Source organism: Ischnura elegans, chromosome 8, assembly GCF_921293095.1.
Source record: "Ischnura elegans chromosome 8, ioIscEleg1.1, whole genome shotgun sequence".
Lineage (NCBI taxonomy): Eukaryota > Metazoa > Arthropoda > Insecta > Odonata > Coenagrionidae > Ischnura > Ischnura elegans.
In genome coordinates, this window is record NC_060253.1 from 47,417,803 (window position 1) to 47,438,476 (window position 20,674).

The 20,674-nt window shown below is 40.3% G+C and overlaps 1 protein-coding gene across 1 annotated transcript; it reads left to right on the plus strand.

The window, feature by feature from the left end:
• Positions 1-298: 298 nt before the first annotated feature.
• Positions 299-20,270, plus strand: LOC124163655 (nucleoporin NUP42-like). The gene is made up of 6 exons (XM_046540708.1): positions 299-503; positions 771-921; positions 2,374-2,545; positions 8,123-8,209; positions 11,103-11,499; positions 19,484-20,270. Exons 1-6 carry the CDS (start codon positions 422-424, stop codon positions 19,729-19,731), a joined length of 1,137 nt encoding a protein of 378 aa, XP_046396664.1. The 5' UTR covers positions 299-421; the 3' UTR covers positions 19,732-20,270.
• The last annotated feature ends 404 nt before the right edge of the window (positions 20,271-20,674 follow it).

Genomic DNA, 20,674 nt, shown 5'->3' on the forward strand with positions numbered 1-20,674 from the left:
ACAAAGCAACACGATATAGTTAGTGTAATATAGGTACATTTTAACCAAGTTAAAATTTTGACACTCTCACGTACAAGCTACTCCAAGCAAGAAATAATACCTTACTGATTGCTATTATCAGTTATTATCATGGGTAATACCAGTTAATACATTACATCATGATATTACATTAAAATGTATTCTCCCGGGTTATTATCGAGACCGACATATCGAAATAAATACCGATAACGACCGATTGCAGGAACGACTGCAGCAAGTCGAACCGTGGAACCTCGTGGAACGGATATTCGACCTAACTCGATCCATTTCGATCAACGGAATATTCGATTCGGACTTAGGACAGCATGGGCGCGAAGTGTTTATCCAAAAAATAAATGTTTTCTACGCTTTTGAATTAGTTCACCGTGATTACTTAACGAAAATGGTTGTTTGTAGATTCTTTCTTCAAGGTTACTGTAAGTTTGGGGACCGCTGCAGATACCAGCATTATCAAGAAAATCGAAGTAAGTCTTCCTGCATATTTGCGTCTTGCTGAAAATTATTAAGTACATATTCGGTACTTCGGAGTGTTTCATGTATATCATTTTACTGAGTGGTTAACTCTAGTATTTTTAACTAGTTCTTTGGATTTGGATGAATGAACCGTTGTTAGTACATTAAGTCTCGTTGCTGAGCTCATGTATTTTTTGCTGATATTTCCATGAATTATTTTGAGGACTCCTTTTTAAATAGAGTCTATTTATGAACCAATCATCTACATTTGCTTTCAGGTCCTAGCCCCGTGTCCAATTACCGTGGCTACAACCGGTCGTGGCATGCACCGCCTCAGCACGAGGAGGATCACTATGGCAGAAGGGCTAATTCGCCTGTCTCTGGCGGTCAGCTTCCACTCGCAGCCTCCCTAAATCCTCTGGATTTGGCGTAAGTAAATCGGATCGTTCACAAGCACGATGAATGATAAATTTTGGTGAATCCATTTACACTTTAATTCATCTGTTTCCAGCTTTTATTATTTGTGGAATCTAAAGAATAATCATTATAATATAATGGTCTCCCATTTCTTTCGGAATAGTAAATTCGGTGTTGCTAGTGGTAGTCCACATCGTCCACATGCCGTAGTCTGATTTCTTCATCCATTCCTCTCCGCACCTACCTTGGAGGCGTCGGCGGGGTCCTTTTCGCGGCGGTGCTTCTGTCCTGTTTACCTACCCTTTGCCCTCCCTTCTAGGTGCCTTCTAATAGCGGTCTCTGACCTATGGGGCTGGTCCTAGGAGTGTATCCTCGCGGGTCCGCCTTGAGTTTTCGTTACCTGGGTTCCCACTCAACTGTGAAAACCTTAAAACGGTGAATAAGCCATGAATTTAGTCTTCCGTAAAAGAAACCTGGAAATAGCCGTGAATTTCGTCTTAAAACCTTAAAAATCTCTCAAATTAGATTGTAGAACTACGATTGACAGATGAAAAGAATAATAGATTTTTGGATCATGTTTCAAGGCCGTGCCATGTGCACACACTGTCCACGCATTTATCTCCACGCGTATATTTGAAGCGTAATTATCAGTCCTTGTGCCTTGACGACGTATCGATCTTGAGCCTGTGATTGGAAGACCGGTAAACAAAGTTTTCATTAACCCTGGCGAAAAATCAGACACTTCTTCACTTCCCTACCTCCCTGCTCCCTCCATTTTCCACTCATAACCTTTGGGCGGACCTGAATTTGCTAATGATAGATGATGTCATGAGAGATAGCACTTTCATTGCTGTGTTTGCATTCCCGGCGTCAGTTGCGTTTGATAAATTTTTAGTTAACGTGCGGCCGGTTATTGTTACGTCATCAATATTTCTGCCTACAATGGCTTATCAACAGACTGTGAATTTGACGACATTTAACAGACGACTTTGACCTTGTTTGTTGTACAAAGTGGAAGGTCTTTTAGAGAAAGGAAATGCCCCCTGCCCTTTTTTGTTAAATTCTCACTCACTGTTACTCATATGCTTTGGCATATTCCGGGTTGAGCTGCACCCACACCTATCGAAACCAACCAAAGGCTCTCTTGCCTGCTGTCTACTAGATAAACATTTCGTTGGCACAATGGACCAAGAAAGTTCTATGTGCCAGGGTACCTGATGACTTCCAACTTGTTGGCAATTTAAAAATTTCGGCTTGCCATGTATTTGAGGTACAGCCTGATGATTGCAAAGTAGCATCTCTCTCTCACTTTTTCATCCAAGGATGTTCCCATGGCATGCTTGATGGTTCCCAGCTTCTTTCGGGCTCTATCACTAATATTTCTCTTATCTGTTCTCCACATCAGGTTTGAGGATTTCATTGCTCCCTGATGTTTTTTAATGTGATGAAATGTTTGCACTGCAGGGAGGCAATCAAGGAGGATGTGGTGGCAATGGAGGAAGGGGGCCAGTGGCCACTCACTTGCTACACTCCGTCCAAAGACTTAGGCTGCTTTCCTGGTTTCCATGACACATCGGTGGAGGAAGTGCGCTATGAAGCATACCAAGCTCTCTCCTCGGGGACATTCAACCAGTATGTAAGTGTAGGCACATGCATGCTTAGTTAGAAGTCCTGACACTTACTGTGGCTGATGAATATTGATACTTGTGTGAAATCAGTGAGCAACGTAAGATTAGGATTATTAAGGTCCCATTTTATTGGGTAAAAGTTGTGTCTCTTACGGCCTGTTTACATCGTACACTAGCTCGTACAAGTGCATACCCAAATTTATGAATTTAAGAATGAACACTGAAATTCACCGTGTAACCACCCAACTTGTGTGTATGAGTGAACAGATAATAGGACCGGCTCTAATTTGATTCGTACATGTTTACATGTTCTGTTCCAGTCCATAAAAATGTTCATGCAATCGGACAATAACTCGTATATGTGAATGTATCATGTTTAGAGGCTTTTAGAAAAAGTCATTAATATCCATTGCAACATGTGTTGTGTCGGTCCCCATGCTCCCTTGGGAGACAGGGATTGAACGTGATTTATGCCGTGTGGGTTCTTGCCTTGGGTGCCAATAGCAATGAATGGATTCAAACTGTACTCTGATAAAAAGAGAAAAGGCACTTTACTTTTGGGTCTCCAAAGAAAAGCCTACTACGGCTATGTGGGCAAAGATCGTGGAGACAGACAGAAGGGGAATGTTCAGCAGGTCTGCAACTCTCTGACTGAGTAATGTTTTCGCCCTTTTCCTATGAGGATTGCAGATTGTGCTAGAAGGTATTTGCCAACAGAGTTGCAAAATGTGACACGAAGAAGACAAGAGATTTCTGCTGTACCACCTGACCACTGCTCGCTTCACACACCCTGGCTGTCACTCCCCAGCACCAACTGACTTCCCTTATATTTTAAAGGTTTTTTTTTTACTGAAAATCTTGCCCCCCCCACGTCTTATCCCCTCTCTAGTTGACCTATAGGAGCATATGGGGCTCTTATTTTAAACTAGGAAGTGGAGTGTTTGTTACGACGACTCCCATGGCGTTGAGGTGTCGATTTTCCCATTTCTCTCCAAAAGTATTTTTGTGTGCCTTTATTATATATTTCGCTTATGCTTTCCTCGCCTTAAGCTGTCCTCCCCTACACCTCGCTTCGCATGCATAGCCACCTATTTGAGTGGGCGCAAATACATCTGTGACCAAATTTGATGCGAATAGCTTGTGCCAAAATTTGCGGTCACAAACTGGCCCTCACCACCTGACAGAGAGGCATCTGCATGCTGGTAATAAGGGACACTTTGCAAGGCCTTTACATCACTACATCAACAGTCCTTTGGTGGAGAAACAGTGGAGAATGGAGAACCTTGCCCACCAGTCTCACTGCACCTTCGGGAGCCGGGAAGGTATCCCGGTGGAGCACATCTACAAGATGCTCCAACAAGCGGAATCCCAGGAAGAAACATCTTGCGTACCCACTGTACCCACAGTCTTCTATCTTGGCCTGGTCGTTATGATAGGGATCGACATTGGCGCAGTGGGGGTCGCTATCTTCTGCCGGTTCCTGAAGTGGTCAATTCTACCCCTGCCTGCACCATCAGCACCTGAGGAGATGGAGATGTTACAAGCTCCACAGTAGCAATTAAAAAACAAATTTATTTCTCCGATTATTTCAACTTATGTTGTTTTTTCTCTTCTCTTTGCCATATCTGTGGTCCACGCCATGCTACGTGATCCACCAAAACATCCTAGACCACTTATGCCTTCATCACGTCCTTCCCAAACCTTACCTCATCCCTTCCCCGTTGGGCGTCGGTACGGCGGGTAGATGCTAGATAGCACGTGGGCAGGGTTCCCATTCAACCGTGAAAACCTTAAAACTGATAATAAGCCGTGAATTTCGTCTACCATGAAAAAACCTAGAAATAGCCGTGAATTTCATCATAAAACCCTAAAAACCCCTCAAACTTGATTGTAGAATTGACAGATTAAAAGAAAAATCAATATCAAAAATGTCAATCACTCACAGACATTGTCCACGCATTTATCTGCACGCGTATACTCGAAGCGCAATTATTGGTCCGTGTGCCATGACTACACAGAGCCTTTAGCCTGTGATTGGAAGACGGGTAGGCTTAGTTTTCATTAACCCTGTAAAAAAATCAGACACTTCTTCACTTCCCTGCTACCCTCAATTTTCCCACTCACAACCTTTAGCCGGCCCTGAGTTTTGCTAAAGATAGGTGACGTCATTAGAGGTAACACTTACAGAGCTGCGTTTGCATTCAAGGCGCCTGTCACGTTTTTTTTTTTACTTTTAGTTAACGTGCGGCCTGTGATTTTTACGTGATCAATATTTATATAAAAAATGACTTGTCAACAAACCGTGAATTTGACGACATTTAAACCGTGAAAACCAGGAAAAAACCGTGAATTTTATAATTTAGTTGGAGTGGGAACCCTGGTGGGTGAGGGTGGACGGCCTGAGGCCGGAAATGAGGATCGATCAACAGCTGCGGGACGTGAAGGTGGCCGGTCAACTGACAGAGAGCCACCTGTGGCAGGAGCAAAAGACGGGAGACGAGATGTGTGGGGGTTCTTGCGGTTCCGGGACCCCAATGGCACCTATGCAGCCCTAATCTTCAACACGGTTGATGACCCAGACGTGCCGAATCTCAATCTTCAGCCCTGGCCATTGTCTGAGGTCCAGTGGAGAGTAGATGGCATCGCCTACAGGCATTGGACTGAAGCCCGGGGTGGAGAACTTTTGCATTTTTATTTTTTTGAACTCTATCTTTGGTTTTTTTTGGTCTCTTAAGACATTCAGCGCGGAGCACGTCAATTGACGTGGTCCCGTCTAAGCTGAAATATGGAGTACGTCAATTGACGTGCTCTGCCGAGTGGACGGGGGGCCTCTCTCCGCCTCTGTACGTGACTAATATCCACTTCCGAGTCGCGGGGAGTGGTATTGTGACAGCAAATTTGGTAAAAAATATTTGCGTCAAATTGGTCAAGAAGTTGCCTATGCGTGCAAAGTGAGGCGTAGGGGAGGATGGCTTAAGGCGAGGAAAGGGAAAGCAATATATGGCACACAAAAATACTTTTGGAGAGAAAGTGGAAGATCGACACCTTGATGCCATGGAGTCGTCGTAACAAACACTCCACGTCCTAGTTAAAATAAGAGCCCCATATGCTCCTATAGGTCCACCAGAGGGGAGATAAGGCTTGGGGGACAAGATTTTGAGTATAAAAACCTTCAAAATCTAAGGGAAGTCAGTTGGTGTTGGGGTGCGACAGCCGTGATGTGTGCAGTGAGTGGTGGTCAGGTTGACTATCAGAAATCTCCTGTCTTCTCTGTGCCGAGTAATTCTTGGGCGTTCCTTCGCATAGTGTTTTCTTTCTTCTGAAACAGAGAATTTTTACTTCCAGCTGATGTCATGGCAAATTTTTGGCATGGCCTCCTGTTTTGGTGGCCTTCTACGTATTTTTTTTTCATGCTTTACATATGAGAGAGGTTCCCTGGACTTAAAATTGTACTTCACACTCTAACTCTAATATTCAACCATTTCCTTCACCATATTCAACAGTGGTGCACAATCCTATTGCAAAGGACATAAGCAAAACACTTAGTTTAATTCAGATGGTCGAATTTTTCAAAATATGTGAACCCATATTATTTTAGTGCACATGCTGTTAAAAGGACAGTTTTTTAATACAGTGGAACCTCGATCTATCGTTTTTCAAGGGGATGGACGAAATGAACGACGAATGTGGGAAAACGATGAATACGGGAAAGTTTGGCGCGGTTGCCTATGCGGCAGGAAACGCAGGATGTTGGCGCGTAATAGTGATATTCTATAAAGGATTCATGCAGGAATATAGCTGTTTTCTATTTGAATATTTTATTTGAATTTTATGTAATACTTTTGGGCATATACTTGGTTCTACTAATATATCTTTCAATAATCCTTGGGAATGCGACACCTCACTAAAAAATGTTTGCTCGCCGTCTCAGCATTCATACTGCCACGACGGATTCGGCAGTCTTATTACGACCATCTCTCATCACCGAAATTCAACTGCATGCTAAAATACGCATGCTTTGAGTCAAAACTTGTGCACATCAGAAGTGTATTCCGAAATCTGTTGCAGGCCTGTTTTTTCGTCGGAGTTCTGAAGACGAATTGTGCCTGTGGGGCACCAACACTTTCTAGAGTATTCTTTCTAGAGTATTGGGTGGCAACAATCTTCGCTTTTTCCTTTAATATCACTCCATCAACGGGAATATTAGACTCCAGTGCCTGCTGGAACCAATTGAAGAGCACCGTTTCCAATTCGGCAAATGTAGACTCCTTGCCAGTCTTTCTCTTCTTGGATGCGCTTCCACATCTGTCTATTTGCTCTCGAATCTCACTCTTCTTGGCCATTATAGAGTTCAATGTACTTGCTGGCAACCCGAGACGTTTTGCAATGTCAACTCGCTTTTCCCTCGGATTTTTTTCCACTTCTTCAATTATTTTGAGACGATCTTTCGAAGTTCTCTTTTGCTTCATCGGGACGGCCATGGTCAGAAGACGAATAAAAATTGAACTAATTAAAATGACACCAGGCTTCGCAAAGCCTCAAAGAAAACACTGGCTTTAATTCAGCGAACACAGGAAAATACGGAACCACTCGTACGAGGTGAAGTTCGGAACTGACGCTAAGCCAATTGTCGAGGGTGAAGCGCGACCAAAGTGTGTAACAAAATATCCTGAGATATCCCTTTGTTTGTGAATCTGACAAGAGAGATTTATAGCAAGTCATAGTATGTTATCTGATATTGTTTACGTAAAAAAATGTTGGATCAACGGCCGAGAAGCTCAAATGCCAGGGTATCGAGTTTCGTCTGCCTCCTCTTTTACCAGTCATTTGTTACTCACCTTTGGGGCCAATGGTGACTCAGACAGCAATTGGCTTCCAGAAATGTGAGCTTTGAAGATGAAAAAGGTCAGGGGGAGCGAAAGGAGGAGGGGTGAAATACTTTTCTATCATTCTCGGGTAACTTGATATTTCCTTTCGAAGCTAATGAGTTATGGTCTTCGTAACACGAACCCGTCGCGAAACCTGACCCGGGTCGTTAAATGCCTCTTGGTTGGTTTCAGAGAGGAAGAAAGAGTCGGAGGGGGTGGGGGACAAGGGCTGACGGGGGTAGCTGATTGTGAGAACGGTGAGAACTGTGCAACGTAGACAATCCCACGGCCCCGAGCTGCTCCGGAGGGCCCTATGGTGCTTCCATCTCTTGGGGAAGATTAATACTATGTGCCGGTCGAATCCGCGAATGTCACATTGTAAATACGTCGTTTCATTTTTGTCAAACGATGAATGCGGGAAAAAAATACATCGGGACCGTGATCTTCGAACGACAAATGCGGGAAAACGATACGTCGGGGAACGATAGATGCGGGAAAAAATTACATTGTCTTTATGGGACTTTTTTGGGACCAGGGACGGCGAACGATGGATGCGGGAAAACTATGAATGCGGGAACGATAAATCAGGGTTCCACTGTACCCCCAATCATGACCATGGATGCTGCTAAAAGGGTAGTTTTATGAAGTTTTACATGTATTTCTTGTGTTGAATTGAGAAATGTTTATTTTTAAACGTAATGGTCTATTTTCTTGCAGATCAAGAAATTTGAGAGCCTAATGCAAGCCACTAGGATGAAATGGGGAATGCTGAAGAATCCATCTGGACAAGTGATGAGTGTTATTGTAAGTGATGTTGAACATAACATTCCATTAGCAGTGAATTGTAAACAGCTACTAACTATTTATTTTTTATTATTTAAATACAGTAGAACCTCGGTTATACGACCCTCAGTTATGCGATGACCTCACTTATACGCCGATTTTTTTTGGTCCGGTGAATAACCCCATATGAACCCATGTATTTCCAACCTCAGTTATGAAACTTTTCACTTATACGACAAACTCGGTTACGAAACGTATTTTCCCAGTCCAATGAGATAAAATACCTCACTTATACGACTTTTCAGATAACTGCTCTACGAGAAGATTGCGGTACGCGCGCCGATTTTAGTCACAGGAGCAGGGGTAGTATGTGCTCATCACATAGATATGTCAATGAAGAATACTAAGTTTTAATAATGAGCGATGCTGTTTATTAGATATTAATTTTAACTGCAGTAGATGATCGTTAATGCGGAATATCTATCTCTAACGGAAGATTGTCTAGAATTTTCCAAGGTTATGTTTTCAGTCGCCCCAGCGAAATAACACCTAAATGAGCCGTTAAAAATCCTCCCGTACCAAAAATTTGGCTTCCAAGGTCATCCAAAAGAGATTATCGTATTTGCAGTATAGATGTAAGTCGATGGTGATTCAACACGATGGTAAAAACAGCATGCATGGTCTCATTCCGCGGGCTAATCCCGCATCCGCGGGACGAATTGAGCCGGGGGAAAGTTGCTTACGCGGCGCGCCGATCAAAATTGACCTAACTTGTATCTCAGTGGGTTTAAATCAAACAAAGTTGGACCTTGAGTAGCTATTAGCTTGAGTCTGCCTGCTGGCAAGCGTTTATTTTTTAACTGAACGAGAGTTAGTACGAATGTCCTCTGAGAATAACTCGCGTCGTCAGTCGTAACGTAATCATTAAAGTCAAATTCAAAACGCGAAAGATAAGGCAGTTCCTTTCGACTCTGGAATGACTTATAACCATTATACCGAAGTACAAAAACAGTCTGATGTTGTGATCAGATTTGGGGAAGCAAAATATTACGTGAAGATGAGTCACACGGCTTGTGAGTCGAAGTTCCCGGCGCTGAATTCGCGTAAGAATGCCGACAGAGAAGCTATACCCGGTAGATTCAATCTACTATTGCTAAAATTTCACGGAAAAATTCTTTTTTAGTGCGTAAACATTTTTGAGAGGGGAGATTTTTTCGAGCTCTTAATATATTTTTGTTCAATCATCACTGACGGCAGTTGTGCGGTTATTTCAAATGCTCACTTAAAAAAAGTGATCTAAGCACCGGAAAAGTCTTACAATTAGTCACGGAATATCCCGGATACCAGTGGCGCAACTAGGAATATGCTTTGGGGGTGATGGTAGTACCTGAGGGGCGCCCCCCCCCCTCCCCCCCGAGGCATCGGGGATTCCCGGAAAATTTAAAAAAAGAGCATGCCTGTAAATATCTTTTACATCATTTTGGCTCCTAAAATTTAACTTTGAGTAGATGCAGTTGTTGTTTATCAAAGCTAGACTTTTGTTTTAAATTTTTTTTTTTCAATTCTCTGCGGCTTTGGAGGGGGATCTATCCCCTCATCGACCCACCATATTTACGCCACTGCCGGGTGCTCCATATTATCTATGGCATGGTATTTAGAGGGAAGAAACCGACAGCTGGGGTCATTTTCGACATGAGGTAAGGGAGGGAGTATAGAAACCCTGTGTTGGAATTAGCCAGGTTGTAACAATAGGCTTAACCAGGGCTTAATGTTCCATCTGCCGGACATGGTGTTGCACTGGAAGTTCCGTCCACACTACTTTCAAGCAGGGATACAGCCATCTCTGAAAACTTTCTGCCTCGGCCATGACATGAACCCTGGTCCATAGGGTGGGAAGCCTTCGTGATACATTAGTGAAATTTTGCTCCCTAGTTATGGGGTTAATTTGGATGACTTTCCTTAGGTATTTCATTTCTTTAATCTACAATCATGGGTTTGCCTATAGGTGGTGAAATGAATTTCCTGAAACTGCTTTTAATGAGTCAACTTTTTTAAAAAATTGGCTTCTCTGTGAACATTTAGTGTCATCATTCCGAAATCTCTCCAGTATGATAGCCTTGCAGATCAGTACCAGAAATGCTAGATGTTCAACCGCGGATAATGTTGTTCAGGAATGTAGAATTATATTTCTCTTAACGTAACACATCATCTGTGGTGTTGCTTGTGTGAAAATAAGATTATTAGGCTTCAATTTCTTGCCTCCAAATGAGTAATTGCATCCTGGAAACAAACCGGCCCCTATAGGAAAGGATTTCATGCTGAATACCGAAAAACCTCACATATGAAACTTCCTCACTTATGAAACTGTTTTTGGTTTTCCGCTGAAAGTTTCATAAGTGAGGTTCTACTGTATGTAAGGTTTTATTTAACTTTGACCATATCAACTTTTTCCAGTATGAAAACATCACGTTAATGGTGACTGCCAATAATGATGGTTCATTTGTTGATACGTTGTTCAGAAATTGGAAAAATACAGTAGAACCTCACTTATGAAACTTTCAGCGTAAAACCAAAAACATCTGTGGACACAACTGGACTACGTGTTATGGACTGCTTAGCATATGATGCCACAAGCAGTTTAAATCGTGCGCACAGTGGAGAACAAGCGCACACTTGGAATGCACAGAGGTGCTCGCACTTGAATAATTTTAAGTATACCAGGACTAGCTATGGTGATAACTTAACACGATTAGTCAAGAGCGAATACCTCTATGTGTTCCAAGTCCGGGCCTGCTCTCTGGCTGTGGCGCTGTGTGCACATTTGTTTGTATGCCCATAGCATCATTTATTGGAGAGTATTTTACATGTACAACCACTTATTGTCCGTGTTCAATTATGGTGAATGTCCTTCCAGGAGAAAATGGCTAGTGGGCAGGCAGTGGGGTCGCAGCCCTCCAGTGGACTGACATCGTTCTCCTTCACAGCATCCTTCAACTCATCCTCTGCTCCACCTACTGGCTCTTTCTCTTTGGGTAGCAATGCTGCCTTTGGAGCACCAGCATTTTCCTCCCAGCCTAGCCAACCCTCTTTGCCCGCATCCAACTTTACTTTCTCGCTGGACCCTCAACCTTCCCCTCCTGCCAACTCCCCTTTTGGCTCAGCAACAACCACTGCAACAACACCTTTTGGCACGGCTGCATTTGGGATGGCATCCCCAGCACCCTCGTTTGGTCAGAGTGGCGGAATGATGTTTGGAGGGAATAGCAGTGGCGATATTGGGCAACAGCAAACGACTGGAACCTCCTCTTCTGGTAATGTCTCAAATTGTTATTTCTTTGTAAATGCTGTGATTTGTTGGATTTGTCAACTCCCTATATTAGGTGGCATTTTTTTATCCACTCAAACCCGGACCATCGATTATCTGAGTTTGCGTTTTTTGAAAATTATGCTCATATATGCTGGGGCTATTCACAAAGTAAGGAACCTTTCTGCCTGTCTCTGTTTGGCCCGCACCAGTCCCATATATCTTGGTGTCTGTGAGATTGGTTCTTCAGTTGGTACCCAGTTGTGATGACAGGCACATCTCTGTGCTGCCCATTCTTTTGAAGCTCAAATTGAAAACTGCAATTTAAAATACTGGAAGTTTTGAGGTATGGTCAGTGATATGATTTTGTTGGCCACGAACTTAAAACAGATAGAAATTTATCAAGTCAGTGAAGTGAATGGAAACAGTGTAATGAATGAAATTTCTGTCTGGGAAATGGGTTAAAAATGGCCAAACTAATGTTCTCAGTGTAAATAGAGTGGACGTCCGATCGTTGTGACTGACAAACTGGCCTCTCAAGTCCACGTATTCCTTCCATGTACTCTGTACCTCTTCTCACTTTGTTAGCATCCTCCCATCATTAGCCTTAACTTTGGCGTACGACGCGTCCACCTCTCCTTCCTTTTGAAACTTTTCTATTTCCTCACACTTTTTTCCACCAAACCTCCTTTGCTCTCTTTTTTGTTTCACACCGTAATCAATTATTTATTTGACTATACATCCTTTTGCCCTGCTCTGTCCACATTCTTCCACTTTCTCCTCTCTTCCATCTTTTATCATTTCCTCCGTTATCCACGGCTTCTTTATCTTTCTACTGTCAATGTAGCCAATTGACTTCTCAGCTGCTGTGACTACTCCAGTTTTAATATTATCCCATCTTTCCTCTACAGTTTGTAGTCTTGTTCAATCTCCCAGGTATTGTTTTCCACAAGTTCCTTATATATTCTCTCCTTGTACTCCCCTTCTGAGCCTCTACATTCCGTTTCCTTGCCTTCCCAACTTTCATGAGCCTTTTGAATCTTAAGTTGCATTTCATAAGTACTAGATTGTGGTCTGAAGTCCCATCTGTTACAGGGAAACTGCCAGGGTTTTTCACACTATTCCTAAACCTCTGTATAACCATGAAGTAGTGTATCTGGTATTCCCTTGGACTTTTGCGTGTGTACCTTCACCCTGTATGATGATTAAACCAAGTGTTTAGTGTTTGTGATGAATAACTTGTTTTTCCTACAAAATTCTGCATCTTTCTCTCCCATGTCGTTCTGAATTCCTAGTCCAAATTCTTCAACATCGTTTCCATTCCTCCCTTCCCCTACTAAAAGGTTCCAGTCCTCCATCAATACCAGATTTTTCTTACCTGGAGTTTCTCTAATTATTTCATTAAGCTGTTCATACTCCTCATCTACTTCTTCTTTCTAAAGGCCGCTTTACATGGTGAATGATCATTCGAAAGATCTTTTGAAAGATCATTCGAATGACCATCATTCACCGTGTGTAGCAGAAATTTCCCATGATCATTCAATTGAAATTTCAGGCCTGTTCTAATTAGCTTGAATGATTTCCGCGAATGATATGAGCGCACGGCTTCCATCTTGCCATTGGCATACACCTCTGAATTTTAAGATCATGTATAAAAACTTTGGAAGCATAGCAACCCATGCGATAGCTCAAATAATTAATATTTACTTTGAAAGAAAGTAAATTCACCATATCAGTTCTCTAAATAGGGTAATTCCAAAAAAACATTCCGGATTTTTTAAGTTAAAAAACATCGTTTTTATCCTCGATTGTGTCTATATTTTGTTAGATTTACAATTATCTAACTATATTTAATGATTTGAAGGCTAAAGTTTGGGGTGAGACTTCCAATTAATGACAAAATCTCTGTTCATTCGTTGAACACATTCTAACCAAAACGAGCCGTGACATCATATTGGCCCACCTAGGAAGACAAAATCTTACAGGGTTGCCTACAACCCCATAAGCTAGCCCATGAATGTCACTCTCAAGATATCCCGCAAGATACCTTGAGAGCATTCGTAGCCTTGCGGTAATGGGGAAGTGGCAAGCAATGAGATAACACTGAGCCAACTTCATAGTAGAAAGTATGAGCATGATGAAGTGCACTCCTTCAAAAATAGAGCAGGTCCCTTCCTTTTTTCACTTCCCGGTACCTTTTTCTCTCGCACAGAAATGACCTTTGCTCGACTGCATTGTGAAGGCTGTGTACCCGAAGGGACCCCAAACATAAAACCTCATTGTCAACCAGCCTTCACCCTTGTGGAGCTTTTGCTTTAATCTTATTGTATTATTTTAATTGGAGCTGGGCAGTGCGGCATCAATACGGGACTCATCTCCATAAGGTAGGATTTTTCTGAGCGAGAAATAATGCGCAGTTTTGCCCACAATTATTTTTTCCCGTACTTTATAATTTACTTAATCGGAAGGGAAAAGATCTCTGGTAGCCATTTGAAGAGTAAGTTTCCTTATGATCATGTTTTAGAGCACACTATCTTGAAGCATAATCATCGTTGCTGTGCAGCGAAAACAACCTATTATGTTCTTCGTTACGGGATCACAAAATGCACAATTTATTAAAGTGGTTTTCCACTATCAATTTGTACCATTCTAATTCCTCACATTACTTAGTACGTCATATCCCACCGAAAGTCAAAGCAATACAAAAGTATATTGAAGCGCTCATGTAAACAAAGCATTTTGTCGTCTGCGACTTCCAAAACAAATCATGTGATCAGAAACGGTCGGAAATATCGTTAAAATCGAAATACATTATCGATAGTCGCAGCAGTGCACATCATTTCTAGACAGAATATTTGCCGAAATCATTCACCATGTATAGCGGTACCGGCGAATGAATTTAATTCGAATGATCATTCAAAAGACTTACCCATCTTCCCTTTTGATACTAAAGCTATTACTCGTTGACTTTCCGCACCACTATTACAAATAACCCTGTACCCATCACTCCAGTCTCCCCCGTCCTTCCACCTCACTTCGCATAATCCTAAGATATCTATCTATCCTTCCTTTCTCCATTTCCTTTTTGATATTTTCTTGTTTACCTTCCGTCATCATTGTCCTCACATTCCACGTCCATACATTTATCGATGCCTTTTTTTTCTCCATTCTCCTGGTTTTCTTATCCTCATCCTTGGATGCTGCTGGGTCATTCCATGTCAACTCAACCAATTTTTGGGGGGTCCCACGCTCACCATCTCAGATTTTGATAATTTTTTCCCTGTTGTTAGTTTCAACCTTAGTTAAGAAAAATCCAAAATATTAAAGACACATTGCAAGTATTTTCCAAGATATGAGTGTTTGAAGTCAATGAGGCACACACAAAAATTCTGCGCACCGGTCACATTATTCAAAACTACCATATTTGTGCCCCTGTAAAACCTAAACCAAACGAGTGAAGCTAGTAAAGATTTTGAAGGCTCTATACATGCTGCTATAGTTTTCAAAAATGTTATCAAAACGATTTTCACTTTACAACTTTTTTTTCTATTAATGTTCAAAAATTGCACTTTTGACAAATTTCGACAAAAAAGTGACATTTTCAAATACTTGTAAAAATCACATATATCAAATGAAAGCCATAAAAATCTCTGTAAGCATGGTAAAGACCACCAACTTTAATATAGAGTGAGGTTTTGGGCAATTTTGGATTTATTTGTTAATAAATCTTATGAAAATCATCATTCCGCTAATGTTTATTGTTGAAAAATGCCACTTTTTCAACTTCTAATAACAAAAAAGGGACACCAATTAGGTGAATGAGTTTTTTAATATAACTTGCTATATACTCCCTCTTTCAGGAAAATTAAGCCTGAAGTTGCTCCCGTGATGGATAGTGCTTCTATGATTTATTTTATTGATGGTTGTAAAATGGCGGGCTACAGCACTTACGTTTCAGGGCTTTTCCCAAAAGGGGAGTTGTATTTGAGTATCAAAGTTCCTGTAAACCCCTATCATTCTTTAAATTTAGCAGGCAATCTATTTTTAATTTTCAAATAGTATAAAATGGAAACATATTGGCAAATATATGGATTTACTAGATATTTGCAATTAGGCAAAAACTGGTTGAATATGTACCTATTTGAAGGATAAGTACATACCTCTGACCTCTAAGCCTGATGGTAAGCATCCTCAACTGTTTGAATAACACAGCCAATGTACCATCTGTTTTTATATACCATGGTGGCATAAGTTCCAGGGTTTTTAATAATGTTCTTGGCACATGATTTTCCTTTTCTATTTTGTAAATCAACTTTTTTCGGCACTCTGAACTTGGGCAGAGAAAGTCCACTGAATTGTTACTCATTTTCACTGATTGAAATGTTTTAGTGATGAGGTCTTGTCCCTTAATTGTTTTAGAGTTTTAAAACCGCATGTTCAATTTTGGTTTCCAAATCTCTACATCATCACTGGAAACATACGATGTTTTTATGCCTTCAACATTTTTATCAACTCACTCAAATCACACACTGATAAAATGTTTTGTCCTCTGGGTTGTTGTAAACAGGCTCTTGTAGGTAAACATTTTACCGTTCCCCCGATTAATCACGTACACTTTTTCCATGACTTGTAGCAAAAAATGCCATTCTGCTGACAAATCAAAGCCTGATTAATGCAAGCATATATTTTTTATATTTTTAAATTTTTATGCTGGCTTGCAGTTCTGTCACTAAAATATTTACATTTTGTAATGCCTTCACTTTTCTTTATTGACTTCAAGAGAGAAGGGACATACTGTTTGGAGTTTTTAAGACTGCTGTGCAAAAGGACACACTTGATCAGATAGCTTGTGATCCACCGTGTGAAGTTTTCTGTGTTGGGGAAATTTTGTAGGGATTGAATAGGGTGGTTTCCTATTATTTTTTTATTGCCTAAATCGAAAGATTATTACTCCTAGAGTACGTATTTCGCGCTTTAAATTTTTAAATGACGATATCTATTTTTCGCGATTAAATGAAAAGTGAAAAATTTCAAGCGCGCAAAAACGCGACGCGTAAGTAGGAAAGTCCGTGCGACGCATTTCTGGTTCCCCCTCTCTCCTTGTGAAGTGACCTTGATCGAGGCTCTGAGCGCTGATAGGACGCAGGATGCTAGCGGATAGCTGAGTACCTTGCTGAATGGTAGCGCTTGGCTTAAAAAAGGTTTATTAATACCTTATCAAACGAAGAAAACATTCCGACCTTTAATAGGTGATTTTTATAATAGGCCAGTTTTAATAGGTGATTATTAAGACATGTTTCCCTGAGCTCTGTGCCTCATGCATGCATTGGTAACCTCATACGATGTATAACTCCTATCCTCTCGTGTAGAAACTAGGTCCCTGTGACGTCACGCGGAGTGGAATCGCATGGGTGCCAATCTGGCCTTTTTCAAATGAGGATAAAATTTGACCCTTGCCATTCTTCTAAACCGGTATTTCAAAAACCAAAAAATTTGTGTATTATGAATACACTAATGGTGGGTAACGAATCGCAATCAATGCCTATCGTTTTCTTTGATGAAGGAAACTACCCTATTGTTTTTAAATTTTGTGTGTTTATCGGTATGAAAATGTGAACATTCAATCTCATTCAGGATAACATGTCTTTCACCTGAGATGAAAGAATAAAACTTTGATCGGTTCACTTGCATGTTTAATTAGGTGCGACATCCTTGTCAGTTATACTGAAGGTCTTACTATGCTATGAAACCCAGCCTATTTAGTTACATTAAATAATACCCATTTACATAGGCAAGTGAACCTAAAGCCGTGTCCCAACTCGTTAGCCATTAGGCATCATGTATTTAGCCAGCCAGATTCTGGGCAGCCAACCACAAGGGAGCATGAATTGGGACATCCTTATGGAGGTGCTGCCATCTACTGGGCACTAGGCCAATGCAAAACAAGAGATAATCGGAATGATTTGAACAAATGATGAACAAAACCCACCCTAAATTGTTAAAATGTGATTTTGAGTATTAGATGTCGGAGAAGAGTATTTAATCATAATTTTAGTATCTTAGACAACCTTTTTGTAATAGTAAAGTAGGGGTATACTTTCAAATTCGTATTTTTAGTTCCGTATGGTTTTGTTAAAGAGGTTTTAGCTAAGTTTGTGGCGAAATGTTAACGTATATCCCTTTTAATTGGTTTGTAATATTTAAATCGTCTCTCAACCGAGTACTTTTTTGAATTCCTTATATTTTAGCAATTTAATTTTTAGTTTTGTATGATTAGAACAGATCTATTTAGTCTATTCAAACGGTTACCGTCTGATTTGGGATTTATTTTCAAAATTTATTTAAAGTATGGTTTACGTACATAAATCAGGTTTCGGTATCATCTTTTAATCACCATACATTTTAATTTTTGTTACTTATTCCGATTCCAATTTTGGGACTTTGTCCAATAACATATAATAATAATTGTTTATTCTTACGGGTGTTAACCTAATTTACAAAAAGTGTTAAATAAGAATTTAGACATAGTGTTACATAATTAAGAATATATTAGAAGCATATAAACATCAATAAGCATTATTTAACACGTTAGAAAAGTAAACGGTAGCAAAAGATAACATGTGATCGGTATAAAAAGTTATAAAATAACATATACATACACAAGAAGCATATAAACATTAATTAGCATTAAAATTAACTCCGCCTTCTCTTCAACTAATTTCTCCGTAATTCTTACACTTCCATTAACGCAATTTCATTATTATAAACAAAATAAAAATTAATAATTATTCGAACAAGTCTCAAAATATCAACACTACTTGCAAACAAGTACTATCCCTTGTTGACAGCCATGATGCCCTTTCTCCTGATGACGCTTTGCACGCTTTGAATCATGGGAAAAGTGGGGCGAAGGATGCACTCCTCGATGCCTAAATCTGGTGGCCGCGTTAGCTGCCTAAATTCCCTCCCTTATGCTGGCTAACGAGTTGGGACATCCTTCCAAGATGGCGTCATGGCTAAATCCTGGAATTGGCATAGCCAAATGGCCAATTGGGACACGGCTTAACTAATTTTTACTCTTTTATTTTCCATAAACAAAGGAATTCGCGTATAAAATGTTTGTTAGGCCCATTCTAGAATCAGTATGGGATCCTCATTTGAATCGTGAGATCAAGCAATTAGCAAAAGTTCAGCGATTATCAGCTAGATTTGTTTTGGGAAATTTCAGAAGGAAGGCAAGCATCACGGAAATGTTAAAAACGCTGGGATGGAATTCTTTAGAATCAAGGAGGAAGAAAGCACGCTTGAAGTGTGTATTTAAAACTTACAGTGGTGATCTTGCGTGGAGGGAGCTAACGAAGCGGTTAAAAGGACCAAGTTATCTAGGGAGGAGGGATCATAATTATAAGGTTAAGGCCCCAAGACAGCTCACAGATAGAATAAAATTTTCCTTCCTACATCGGATAGAGGGGGGATAGAGGATTGGAATGGCTTACCGGAAGAAATTTTTTCGGAGCCATTTCCAACTCACGCCTCTATATTTACCAAAAGGATAGATAAAATTGAATTTTGAGGGCTTTGTAATAGTATATTTTTTAAATTTGGTGTTTCTTGTCTTTTTTTCTTTGGTCTTAGTATATTATTGTGTAAAAATGGATTTTGAGGGCAATGTAAATGTAGATATGTATTGTATTTTTGTTGATTTGGTGCTATGCATACGGGGACATGTATTGTGTAAAAATGGTTTTTTTGAGGGCTTTTTAAAAATTTTGTGGTACTAAGTATTTTGTTTTGCATTTTGGTTTATGTATATTATTGTGTAATAACTTTATGTTACCACCTGACTTCATGGTCGACTTGTAACCAATTATTTAATAATAATAATAATAATAATAATGGAAAGGTTTCACTGTGGTATGCCTGGAGTTATTTATTACTGACATTTATTGACCTCATGATGTCCAAATCATTAAGTTTCCAAAATATTTCAGTGTTCTTTGGCAGTCAGCAGCCTGGTGGTGACAAGCAGGGCCCAGCATTTGGCTCTGCGCACACTAGCTCTCCATCTGGGTTTGGCACGAGTGGATTCCATGCAAAGACGGGATCGGAGCAGGTGGCACAAAATGTGTACACTCCCCTTGGAGAGCTGAGCGAGGCGGAGCAGAGGGAGTTCTCAGCTGTGACGTTCACCCTAGGCTGCATCCCCTTGTGCCCCCCTCCAAGGGAATTGTGCGTGTGAGAGACTTATGTTTATGTGCAAAGGTCTCTCTTTCCATGAACGAGTCCCAACATTGCCCTAAGGTTGTCCAATTTTTCAGTCTTTCACTGTGACTTGTGGCTTTGTATGAAATGACCACAATGGACTTAAAACAGTAAATATAGAGAGATTGGAAATTAAGATGCTTCCAGAGAAGCACGAGAGTCAGGTTTGTGATTTTTTTGAGCAGTTCACATTTTTTGTATTTTATATCAAGGGTAGAGAATGTAAAAAAATAATCACTACAGGTATGGTCTGAAGGGATATATTTTCTTACGAAATTTTGATGCACCATTAGCCATCAGACCCTTAGGACAGGACCCCTTTGAATGAAAAGCATGGTGCTGTATTCTGTGATATGTATTCTTAAGTTATTGTGCATGTTTTATCATTCGCCTTATGGCTGCATGTACACTAGTTTTGTGTACAAGGTGGTGATAATTCCAACTATCTAAGGGGATTGAGTGAATTTATTATTATTGTAATTGATTTGCCTTCCGATTAAAAGTTATTGAGAGTGAGTTTTACATATTCAGTCTGTTGAGTGTATCATTATGCAACTTTCTGAAGTGTCTTGAAAGTTATTTATTGTCATGGAGAGAATTATTATCGACTGTCTTTAGATCTCATCATTTTCCCTGTCCTCATTAACTTCAACGAATTCAATTGTATTAGTTCCAAATAATTACTGATGATTAAATGATAAATAGGTTTATCATCCTGCACCAAGATACCCATTTTATTTGGAATTTATATGCTAATTAGCTTCTGTTTGTGTTTTCATAGGTCATAATTCATGCTTCATATACAGTCGCTTTCAAAAATTTTAGGACAAAGTATGTGGCACCATTTCTGCTTCTCAAAGAAATTTAGATTCCCTTACTCCTCTTTTTGTCCTTGATTATACATTGCAAAAATTTTGTTT

Excerpts from the sequence above, each read along its gene's own strand:
- LOC124163655 (XM_046540708.1), top strand. The coding sequence starts at position 422 with ATGGTTGTTTGTAGATTCTTTCTTCAAGGTTACTGTAAGTTTGGGGAC. Across the intron at positions 504-770 it reads GCATTATCAAGAAAATCGAA|GTCCTAGCCCCGTGTCCAAT; the intron begins GTAAGTCTTCCT and ends ATTTGCTTTCAG. Across the intron at positions 11,500-19,483 it reads GACTGGAACCTCCTCTTCTG|TGTTCTTTGGCAGTCAGCAG; the intron begins GTAATGTCTCAA and ends AAAATATTTCAG.